We start from the raw sequence: 12,843 nt of genomic DNA, 5'->3' as shown, positions 1-12,843 counted from the left end.
CGAAAAATTGTACTGTCTGATTGCATTTTTGTTGCAACACCTAGAAAAATTACTTATGGCAAATTAACCAACCCTGAAATGAGTAACAAATTTCAGGTCACAATGAGAAACATCTGATGCCCCTTTCTCTATTATGCTACGCTTGGAGTTGGAAAAAAAAAGGTTTTACTATAATCTTTTAGCTTTATTATTCATTTCATATTGTTTTGTTGTTTATCATAGTCTCATACTTATATCAACTGGTTTGTTTAGAGTCTCTCGAGATCCTATTCACCATGTTACGTCTGGGAGATAGTTTGGATCGTGATAGAATATTATCAGATGAGATCTCTAAAGTGCACACTTCAATTTTATCCGACATAGAGACTTGTTGTAGTCATAAAGGCTAATCACTAATGATGAATAATATTCTTCTTTAGAACAAAAGATCAGATAATACTCAACAAGAGTTTAAGATATTAACTAATCTTAATAGAAGAAATCAATATTGGTTAATTGGTTTGATAAAACCTTTTCAAGACTCATCAAACATAAAAACTTATAAGAGGATTATTGGTCATCACATTGCCTTGACGAATTATTTATGAAAAAATTAACTATTTGCTAGACATGAGTTATAGATTAACATTATAACAGATATCACTCAATATATAACAGTTAGGGTATAGTGTAGAAACGGGAGAGAGAAAAGGTATTGATCATTATGGTTTATGTAACTTGTAATATTAAATATAAGAAATGATTTGTGAAAATCTTTAAGCAAAGTAGACAAAATAGATTGTCATTCAAGTGTCTTAAGATTATTCGTTTGCAAGTGGGTGAGTGACAAATTATATACTAGGATTATTGTGTCTTGTATCCTTTCAAGTAAATAAGTCTTGAAGACATTTTTAACACGTGATAAAGATCGATAGGGTATTTATTACTTGTAAATAATTCAATTTTGTAAGTTTTGTACCTTAAGAAGGTAAGTTGTAAAGTCTCAACAATTGAAACAATATAAAAAATGTATCATGCTTTTATTGATAAAGTACACGTGTATAATATCACAGTGTTTAGGTACACCGTATAGAGGATAAGTGAGAAAGAGAGGAACCATGTGAATTTTATGGGGGTGTGTGAGAGAGATAGTGATAAAAATGGATAGGATATAACTACTTTTTAGCGGTAAAAAACTTTTTAGAAGACACGTAATATTTTTTTTGTTTATTGGAAATCGAAAAAATAAATATAAAAATAGAACCTAAACACATACAATACTTAATTTTTAGTTTAAGGTATTACTAATGAATTTATCCGCGCGAATATAATTTTACTTAGAGTCGAGACTAGTTTTCCCTGCTAAACAAAATAATTATAGAAAAAAAATAAATTAACACTAAGTTAACACCAGAGAAATATAATGGCAAAATATTTAAAAAGTTACAAATTAAAATTATCAAACCAAAGTTTTTAATAAAGTATTATGCTCGCTCCTATTTAACATCAATTTAAACACAATGTCATTTATGAAAGAAATTCATTATTATTATTTAAAATAAATCAAAAAACTAAATGAAATATATAAAGTATTCATGATTTTTTAATCAAAATCCATACACAAAATAGTAAATAACTTTATTTTGATAACCCATAATAATCATATACAAAATCTCATAATTGACGATTATTCTCTCCGACCACTTTTAATTGTCATTGGTTTTCTTTTTTAGAGTCAAGCTATAAGAACTTTGACTAACATTTTACGATGTATTTTTTTATCATATTGATATGCAAAAAATTGCAATATATAGTACTTTTCGTATCGTTTTTGAATATCTAAATTTTTTATTTAAACTATCGAATTAATGTAATCTAATTTAACTTTGAAAATTAGTCAAATTAACTTTTAAAAAGCAGAACATGACAATTAAAAGTAGACAAAATGAGTAATTAAAATTCATCCGAAGAAGGTCCTATATTTCCATAAAACATTAATGATTTTAGTAATTTCAAATGGTTATAATTGTCATCGAAAAATAAAATTCTCAACCTAAATAACTTATGGAGAGAATACATTTAATTTTCAAATTCAAATATTTCAAGTTTTAATTATTCACATTTAATTTAGGTTCGTATATAAATTTTCATCACTTAAGAGTTTTAGACTTTGAGTTTTGTATACTTTTAAATACAGTAAACAAAAAATAACAATTTGAGAAAAAATGTATACTTTTTATATATATTTCTAACAAACATGATTTTCTTTGTATATTTATTATAAATCAATCTAAATTACATTTACCTCTTTTATACTTTTTTCTCCTACCCGTACCTTTTTCAAATATATATATTTTTAACTTCTTCTTAATAATAAAAATAATTTTATCAAGTTTCAACATATATATAAGGGCAAATTATAGAAATCAATACTTTTAAGGAAAATTACAATTTATCCCTTAAAAGTTTATAATTACAGAAATCCCTCAAACGGATACAATAATATAAGCGTTGATACTTTAATCTGATACGCAAGATACATTAATCGTTAAGTAAGATACATTATATTTTATACATGATACACTAATCTGATGCGCGAGATACAATAATATAAGTGCTGATACATTAATTTGATGCGCGAGATACACTAATCTAATGTGCGAAAATGGGGAATTTTAGAGATTTGTAAAATTTATAGGAAATAATGGTAATAAGTAAACTAAAAGGTGGAATTTTTGTAACTTTTCCTATATTATAAGAAAATAAAACAAAAGCCCCAATTTTTTTCTCATCCAGCCCAGCCCAGCCCATGAATCTTCTTCTTCCTCAATCTTCCCTACTCAAAAGCCGCAATTTTTTTCAATGGACAGTAGATTCGTTCTGCAGGTAAGGCGTTAAAAGCTTATATTTTCTTATTCTTGAATGATCTTTGTTGTTTGTTCACTGAAATGACATCAATAATAAGAAGAAATCAATCCTTAAAAACAATCTTCAGAAACCCAAAAGATCCATTTTTTAACCCAATTTACAAAATCCCATACAGGGTATTGAACCAAAAACCCTTTTCGACCCATTCTTCTAAATTCCCAGAATATGAAATGCCAACAGTAACATGGGGTGTAGTCCAAGGGCGTAAGGAGAAGTTGGTGTCACGTGTAATAATCTCTGATTATTTGAAAACTATAGGAATAATCCCTCATGAATTAGAGGAGTTGGAATTACCCTCCGCTGTTGAAGTTATGCGGGAGCGTGTTGAGTTTTTGCAGAAAATTGGTCTCACAGTTGATGATATGAATGAATATCCTTTAATGCTTGGTTGTAGTGTGAGGAAAAACATAATTCCTGTTTTAACATACTTGGAGAAAATTGGGCTTCAAAGGTCTAAGCTTGGTGAATTTATTAAGATTTATCCTCAATGTTTACATACTAGTGTCGTCGTCGAGCTTGTTCCGGTTATTAAATTTTTACGAGGTCTTGATGTTGAGAAACAAGATATTGGGTATGTTTTGATGAAATATCCTGAGTTGTTAGGGTTTAAACTTGAGGGAACAATGAGTACTTCAGTTGCTTACTTGGTTAGTATAGGAGTTAATCCGAGGGATGTAGGGCCGATGGTAACACAATATCCATATTTTCTTGGGATGAGAGTTGGGACAATGATTAAACCACTTGTGGATTATTTGGTTTCATTGGGTTTGCCGAAGAAAATGTTGGCGAGAATGTTGGAGAAGCGAGCATATTTACTTGGTTATGATCTTGAAGAGACGGTGAAACCAAATGTAAATTGCTTACTCAGTTTTGGACTTAGGAAGGACACTTTGCCTTCTGTTATTGCACAATTTCCACAAATTCTAGGTTTACCTTTGAAAGCTAAGCTGTCGTCGCAACAATATTTCTTTAACTTAAAGCTTAAGATTGATCCTGATGGTTTTGCTCGAGTCATTGAGAAGATGCCACAAATTGTCAGTCTACACCAACATGTGATAATGAAACCAGTCGAGTTCCTTGTTGGACGGGGATTTTCAACGGCTGATGTGGCAAAGATGATTGTAAAATGTCCTCAGTTAGTTGCTTTGCAAGTTGGCCTCATGAAAAATAGTTATTACTTTTTCAAGAGTGATATGGGCCGACCAATGGAAGAGCTTTTGGACTTTCCAGACTACTTCACGTATAGCTTGGAATCAAGAATCAAACCCAGGTACCAGAGGTTGCAGAACAAGGAAATCAGATGTTCTTTGGGTTGGTTTCTCAATTGTAGTGACCAAAGATTTGAAGAGAGATTGTATGGTGATTATATAGAGCCTGAAAGTTCTGGTCCGTCATTTTGTATGGGTGGGAAGTTAGAGCTACCAGGCAATGAGATTGTATCAGAAGAGGAAGATGACAGTGAAGATGAAACACTATATAGACGCACTGTCTCTTTGTAGTGTACTTTGTAACATTCGTGAATTGGGTATAAATGGTAATATCTTTCAATATTAGTTGAATTCTTTTGCTGCTTTCTGCCTTTTTCTTCCATTACGATCAACGTTTTTTTTGTAGTTTGACAACATTTATAACAGTCCAATGTATCAAAATGAAGATCTTCCTTGTCTTAACTTCTACCTTTTGTATTGGTGTACCTTAATATGGCTTTACTCCTACTGAAGTTGCCTCTATCGAAGGAATTCTCTCAGATGTCATTTGCATAATCCTGAACTTTCCATATGTCATTAAACACAAAATTATTTATTTCCATGGGATTTGTTTCAGATTTAAAGTCAATGCAAAACAACAGTTTCTTTGGTATTTGCTTATCCTCCCACTATGATCATTCCTGATATTGCAGAATCATATAGCTTCAGAAGCAATATCTAAGTTGAAGGAAAATCAAATATCTCATGTTTAATGATTAATATGATATATTCTTTCGCTTATCAAGATACATTCTCATGTAAATAATTTAACCAGCTAATTATTTAAAGAAAGGAATCAGTTACCACTTCTTGCTCATGAAAATATTGTACAGGTGTTATAGGCTTAAAGCACATCCTTGGAGCTAGTTCATCTATACAATTGATTTACCTTCTTAAAATAAGTCATTTAACAAATCTCAGATTAAAAAAATTGTACATTGACAATTAGCAATCATCATGGTTTGGGATGGGTGGGGATTAGATCCCTGTGAACCCTTCTGTTAAGATTTATGAAGCTGATGTGAGAAGCCTATGATACATCAATGTGAACTCATCCTGATAGCTCTCACCCTCTGATGATAAGCTATTTCTACTGTCCTAATTTGCAGCTCGTTCGTCCTTTAGTTTACTTTTGTTTAGGAATGTGAATTGAAAGGATGAAGCACTGTTTAGTTGTTCTTTTGTTATTGACTTTGTAGGCCCTGTATTCCTGAATAAGGATATAAAGCTTCTACAAGGTGGGAAGTTTTGTAGTATCTTAAAATGCTCAGTCTTTATTAGAACTTTACTAGTGAAATTGCATGCAATTCGATTCATGCTGTGTTTTCTTCTTTTCTTGGAGTTATGTGTTCAGATGTTTTAACATAACACATCATCTCCTTGATTCCATTTTGATGCAAATTATAAGAACTTAGTGAAAGAATTGATCTTGCAGATAACTGAAACCATCTTATCTCTTATCTTTCTCTAGTATATAATGCTTTATTCAGTCAGAGCAGACATGGATCAAATGGTCCTTCTGCAGTTATGGTTTCTTACGTTTCTGTCTGGACAGTGTAACTGTGGGGGGAGGGGTGGATGTTCTACGTTAAGGAACTTTAAACCTTGTAGGAAGAAGTGTCTTCTTTAAGCTTTGGAGGATGCCATGTTATGGGCGGGATTTGATGTTCAACTGGAAGATGCCAAAAAGGAGGAGAATACGCAGGGTATGGAATGTCGCTTCATTCACGTTAATGTGAGTTGTTTGGAGAGGAAGAAATAGGAGATCTTTGAAGGGGTAGAGATGAGTTTACTCAGTTGAGTAGTATTCTCTATCCCTGATCTGCTTTTGGTGCACCCATGTAGTTCCTTGTTGTTTAGAAGATTGGGTGGCCTTTTTGCATATCTTCTTGTTGGTTCCTTACTTTTCGGTACTACCCTTTGCATACATCCAATTTTTTGTCCATGTCATTAAGGAGGCTCTTTTTTTGCAGTGTAGCAACTTATTCTTTTCTCCCTCAACTGTTGTTCGATATGTCCAGTGTCCACTGTGGGAGCACACATTTTCTGAATTGATGTTACGCAGGGCAAAATATATCTTTAACTGAGACTTGATGAAAGGCAGCATGGATGTTTGAGACTCAGTGAGATTGACAAGGTATGACCAGTATCTCATGGTTACAATTTTGAATCTTTTCTCTTGTCCTCCTCAATATACAGGTCATTACTGATATACATTTGGCTTTTGCATTTAGAAAATAAATGCTGGTTTAGTATATGATTCTTTGATTTATGAGTAGCTGGACTTTAAGTTGCAAATCTTCCTTATGCTTAGCTTTATTTTCATTTTGTAAGGTCTCCTCATGCTTGGTTGCTTTACTAGATCATTGGAAAAACTATTAACATTGAAGAAGGCATACTGAAACTGAGAAAAAGTTGATCATGCTTTCCCTAATATTAAATAGGGCTTGTTATTGTTTTATATGTAATACACTATTAAATAGGGCTTGTTACCAAACTGTATATGTAACAAAAAAATTTCTCAATAAAATGGTTATATGTACATGTAATATATCAATGTTGTATAATTGTGTATATATATGATGTATAATTATGTATTAGAGAGGTATATACTAGGGGTATGCATTCGGTTTGGGTTTACACTATTCGGTTTGGATTTTTGATTTTTGATTTTGTAAAAGTGTAACCCAATCCGATCCAAAATAAATTTGATTTGGTTTGGTTTTCCTCTATTCGGTTCGGCTTTTTTCGGTTTGGTTATTCGGTTATGTCAATAATTAATAACATATATAACCAAAGTAATAACATTTAATCCCTTTATATTCTTTCTAATATAAATCATAAGTAAAACTTAAAACACAATACTTATAAGTATACCTATTATAGATGTAATTCAAACATAAAATATAAACGTAATCATCATGAAAGGCAATAACCAAAAAGGGACAAAAGTGGTTAACTCCAATTTAATTCTAAACCTAAACATTATATATATATATATAATTCGGTTTTTTTTGGTTTTTCAGTTTTTATTTTTTAAAATCCGAAACCAAACCAAAAAACCAAACAAAGTAATTTATTAATCCAAAACCAATCCGAAAAAATAAAAAATCAATCCAAATAATAATTCGGTTTGATTTGGTTTGGTTATTCGGTTTAATCCGAATAGTGCACACCCCTAGTATATACATCCATATACACTATTTATACAATGTTTATTCATTGCAGTAGTTCAAAGCATTAAATTTAATAAAGTCAGAGGATAATATAGTAATATTACCCCTATTATTTTTTCTTTCTTAAAGTTGTGCCAAGTCAATAGTGAACAACTATTGTTGGCCAGAAAGAGTACAATATTATGGATTAAAAAAATGCAAAAAAGATAAATAGAAATGATGGCCATAACGAGGTATCAAATATAGATTTTTATAAAGGGTATTAAATTGGACAGGCTGGACAGACTGAGAAGAAACTTCCTCCGGAAAAAAGGCAAAGAGAGAGAAGGCAAGGGTTACTATTTAGTGAAATGGAACACTGTGATGCTAAGCAAAGAAAGAGGGGGACTGGGTATTAGAAATTTGAGAATCCAAAACAGGAGCCTTTTGTATGAAGTGGTTGTGGAGATATACTAGTGAGGAAGGAACCCTATGGAAGGAGGTGATAGTGGCAAAGTATGGGGAATTGAACCCATGGTGTACAGAGATAGTGTCAGAACCCTATGGATGGGGAGTATGGAGGACAATCAGAGCTTTATGGAACTCTATGGAAGAAAATGTGTTTCTCAAAGTTGGAAATGGCAACAAGATCAAGTTTTGAAGAGATGGATGGATTGATCAAATTCCTCTAAGTGAGCCATTCCCAGATCTTTTCTCAATCAGCAATAATCCTGAAGCCAGAGTATGTGAATGCTGGACCTATCTTTCAGAAGGCTATTGAATGATTGGGAAGTAGATATAGTGGCTTCTTTCCTGGGAAAATTGAGGGGAACCAATCTAGTAACAAATGCACCAGATAGAGTTATTTGGAAGCACAACAAGGATGGCAAATTCACAGTAAACAGTGCTTACAAGAAAGGCATACAAGTTGGGGTTAGAGGCTACCATCATCACTGGAAGAGTATTTGGAGAGGACTGACCCCCACCAAAGTGAAATGCTTCACTTGGTTAGTCACCAAAATTGTAGCTGGACTATGCCAGAACACACCTCTGTTCTTTTAATGTTGGATCAGAAGGGGGGGTAGCAAGACTCAAAAGAAGTGGTGGAAGCTAATACCATCATGCATATGGTGGTCAGTGTGGAAGGAAAGAAATGGGAGATGTTTTGAAGATAGATCTAATTCCATTCACAAAGTAAAATGGAATTGTTTGGTATCTTTACTTTTTTGGTGTAAACAGCTCTGTATAGAAGATGTAGATCAAATTATAGAATTAATAGGGAGCTTGTAATTTTGGTTAGGGCTGTACATTTTTGAAGGTGGCCAGCATGTCCTTAATGCTGAAGAATACAACTTTACCAATGTTCAAAAAAAAAAAAAAAAGGGTGTTAAAGACCCACACCCTAAAATTTGGGCAAAAACACCCTAAAATAGCTATGTCTAACGTGAACCCAGCCGAGCCCATGAGTTCATATTGAGGTTCGGAACTCTTCTTCTTCCTCATCTTCCCTAATCAAAAGCCCCAATTTTTTCTCAAGAAAGGACATGAACAGCAACTTCATTTTGCTTGAGCAAAGGTAAGGTAAGGGTGTTAAAGCTTTTATTTTTCTGGTAAGTGAATTGATTCTTGAATGATCTTTGTTTGTTCATTGAAATGACCTCAATAATAAGAAGAAAGCAATCCTTAAAAACGATCTTCAGAAACCCAAAAGACCCTTTTTTTAACCCAACCCTTAAACCCTACAAAACCCCTCAAGCCCCATATAGGGTATTGAACCAAAAACTCTTTTCGACCCATTCTTCCAAATTCCCATAATATGAAATGCCAACAGTAACATGGGGTGTAGTCCGGTATTGGTTTCACCATCCATGACCACACGTTCTCCCAAGATATAGAGAAGGAAGAGCTAAAGAAAAGAGATAAATGAGGCAACTTTTAGGGATGGATTATGGACAGGCTATATATATATATATATATATATTTCAGCCATTGTGAAGTATTTGTGTTGTGGCAATTGAACTACTTTCAAAGTAAGAAAGGGGAATAAAGAATAGAGTTCTTCTCCCTGCTGTGAAAATGAAGAAAAAATTATCTTTTCCAAATTGAGGAACTTGGTCTTGTCTAAACAGAGCTCTCTGCTACTTCCACATAGCTGACATAGAGTAGGAGTTACCTTGTTTAGTATAGAATTCTTCCTGGTTATGAAAGTACATATCCTAAGATCTCGGATTGGTATACTATATGACAAACGTAAAGAGAAGAAGAACGACATTTGATGCTTCAATGACCTTTGAGTCTGCATGTTGGGATGATCTGCAAAATTCTACTTCAAATCCTCATGAAATTTGTCTTGCTGCTGTATGTTTTCCTTTCTTCCCTTCTGCTGACATCATTCTTCTCAGTTCTCTTCCTATGATGTTTGTGTGTTTTTTTCTTGCATTCTTTATTTTTCCTCTTTTTCTGATTCTTGCTTGTGATTTATGGCTCTTATTTCTTTGAGAAAACTTTAGGTAGTTGATGATTTTTATACCTGAAAGTTTCTCTACTTTATTTTGAATCCAGCTCAGCATAAACTTGTTTCAACCATATAAAGCGAAGTGCCATTCAAAGACTGATCTGATCAGTGATCTCCTCCAGAATCTCTGTCGAAAAATCTCCCTCTTGTGTGAGTTATAGTTGCTATCCTGAAGGTGGTCTCAAGACAAGCAATGATGATGAAAATGCTTTAGAATTAGTATCTGATCAACTTGGTTCATCAAAGAGTTCAGACAATTTACCGCGTTCTCAAGCTATTGAGATAAACCCATTTCCTACTTCCTCTCTCAGGGGTGTTTGTGCTAATGATTCAGGCTTTGGTTTAAATGATTCTTTTGAGTCTGAATCTGATGAAGAACCTTTGCTTGACATGGGTTTTGGTCACGCAGCATCTTTTAATGAATTTAGGAGTTCATTACCGCCAATACAGGTATGTTGTTATTATTCTCAAGAAATACAGGTATGTTGTATGTATCTGCAACTAGGTTCAATAGTTCTCAAATTGGTACACATAAACATGAAGATAAGAACTTATGGTAATATTGTAGTTCAGATCACGAAGATCATCATCATCCTATTTCCATTTACTTTTCCCTTTCCTTTTGGTTCCAAAGGAGAAAAGGGTGCTGTTTTCTAGGAGCAGTATATTGAAAATTAATGTGATAACATAAAGTTTGCTGGACACTCCATTTAGATTTAATTTCCTTTTGGCCAATTGGGAAGTTTTGACACTTGTTATGTACTAATGTTTTGTAAAAATGCTTTCTAGAGGCACTTGTATCCATTTATTGAGTATTTGTATACTCAGGGAGGGGAGGGAGTAGGGAGGAAACAACAAATCATTTTTTAAACAGTCCAACCTGGCTACTTTTCTTACGTTATGTGTCATAGTAGGAAGAATATTAATGTAGTTTAGGAATTATTTACTTTATTTTTAATTAAAAATAATAGGGTAAGAGAGGCAGGGGTGATAGTTTTGAACAAGTGCTGGGTGAGATTTATATTTGAAGCAAGTGTGTAGAAGTTTTGCAAAGATATTAGTCAGAGAGAATCAGATTTATGATGCTGTAACTAATTCCACTTTTGGAGGGTGTAATCTACGTTGCTTCTTGTTGACCTCTCCTGCTTGTTTTAAACTCTTAATCATGCATGGATGTTAGCCAGTTGTCTTAGTTGGATCTCGAATCAACTGATTTTGGTTGTACCAGTTCACTTTGCCAAGGCTTTTGATTCTGTTTATATGCATTTATTGTCGTAAATTGAATAGGTTTTCTTGTGTTTAAACTCTGCTAGAAGTCACTGAGTTGTTGATGACCATAAACAGGAAGAGATGGAAGCTGGAGATCATCTTGCGTACACAGCAACTGACACAGACCTTCTGCATCTGGGTGGGAATGGATCTGAACCCTGTGCCTTTTCATATTCATCTGGGTCTCTTGCTGCGGGAACTTCCTGGATCCCAGATGTGTCAGTTGTCCAAGATGTGGACGAGGAATTGGACTCATCGCCAACTACTTCAGTCCGTGACACGGACAAACAATTAGAAGTTCCAAAGTCAAGTATTGACTGTTCGGTTGATGGAGATGCTACTCCTGGCGAGCTGCTGGACATCACTTTGGCACAATCCTCGATTGAGACTCGTGATAACAGTGGTACTGGTCCTGTCACCTCCGGTCAGGAGAACCCATATGATATCCATGGAAATGTTAACCTATCCTGTAAAAGTTTGTTGCTCTTTGGTAATGGTTCTGGCTCAGAAGCAGATCCTGAACACAATGTGAAAAGGAGGCGGCTTACACCCTTGGCTCGAAAAATTGTACTGTGTGACCGCATTTGATGCAACACGTAGAAAAATTACCGATGGAAAATTGATCCTAAGGGAAGAATTAATGAAATGAAGTGCTAGTTCTTAACCTATAACAAGAGCTTGGGGTACTTGATGCTATTAAAATTGATGAAGCGACTAATTAGCAATTGAAATTCGTATTGTATTAGTGATACAGTTTTTTGAAATTTGCACTGTCAGTAATTCAATTTGTGTCTGCGTGTTACTTATATTTTATGAGATACACTTATAAGAACCATCACCTTAAATTCAATCAATACGAATTAAATGGGAGATAAATGCTTCTTGACCATTAGAACTTTGCATGTTTAATGTCCTAAATGCATTGGTTCCTTTTTCTCAAAGCTTCTGGAGTCGTCAAGTATCTCTTGCTTTGTTTGAGAATATACTTTTCTAACATAATTTTGATACTTGGCATGTTGATAGGTTTGTTAACCCTTACTATGAGGTCATTGTTGTTGTTTGTCTTTTGTAAGGTTTGAATTCGAGGACGAATGAATCCTTTCTAGAAAGGGAAGATGAATCAATATTGGGGAGCACAACTCACTCAAAACCAAGTTTATGCAAAAGAAGGTTTTGGAGACTCCACATGTGGATGATCACTTGAAGGGAAAGAGAAGTTGGAATGAAGAGGAGTATGTGACTACATCTCACCTTATGGTTATTTTGGACTATGCTTGTAAAGGCAGTATTTCATTCCTTAGATTTTGAATATTGAGTAGTGAAGAAGATCATTTGAGTGTAGTTCCTCCTTTATGGAGATTAGGATAGTGTAGTGGGTGGGTGGATTCTCTTAGCTCTTAGCTAAGAACCTCTCTGGGATAATGTATTAGTTCGAGTTTCTCTTCTTCATTGGATTATTCAAATGTTGATTGGTAACCAATCCAGTGTTGACTAATATTTAATTCCATTTCACCATAGTGATAATTTATGGTAAAAAGAAAACAATTCTAGTTACTAAAGATTGATTTGCCGATAAATTATTTACATTTTTTACTTAGTGCGATTAATTTCTTCAGCTATGAAACAATGGTCAAGTTTCAAGGAGTTGTGGTTATTTTCCCATTCCTCCCGACAGTCTGAAATTCCAAGCTAATCCACAACATCAAAAGGTAAAATATATTTTGCTTTTTGCATAAATAGATCTGTAGAG

At 33.7% G+C, this 12,843-nt stretch overlaps 1 protein-coding gene across 1 annotated transcript; it reads left to right on the top strand.

Moving 5' to 3' along the window:
• Positions 1-2,777: 2,777 nt before the first annotated feature.
• Positions 2,778-11,253, top strand: LOC102593486 (uncharacterized). The gene is made up of 4 exons (XM_006351106.2): positions 2,778-4,441; positions 6,133-6,291; positions 9,872-10,274; positions 11,169-11,253. The coding sequence occupies exon 1, from the start codon at positions 2,928-2,930 to the stop codon at positions 4,404-4,406; it is 1,479 nt and encodes a 492-aa protein (XP_006351168.1). The 5' UTR covers positions 2,778-2,927; the 3' UTR covers positions 4,407-4,441; positions 6,133-6,291; positions 9,872-10,274; positions 11,169-11,253.
• Positions 11,254-12,843: the final 1,590 nt, after the last annotated feature.

Source organism: Solanum tuberosum, unplaced genomic scaffold, assembly GCF_000226075.1.
Source record: "Solanum tuberosum cultivar DM 1-3 516 R44 unplaced genomic scaffold, SolTub_3.0 scf00133, whole genome shotgun sequence".
NCBI classification, from domain to species: Eukaryota; Viridiplantae; Streptophyta; class Magnoliopsida; order Solanales; family Solanaceae; genus Solanum; species Solanum tuberosum.
This window is presented reverse-complemented; position numbering and strand designations above follow the sequence as displayed.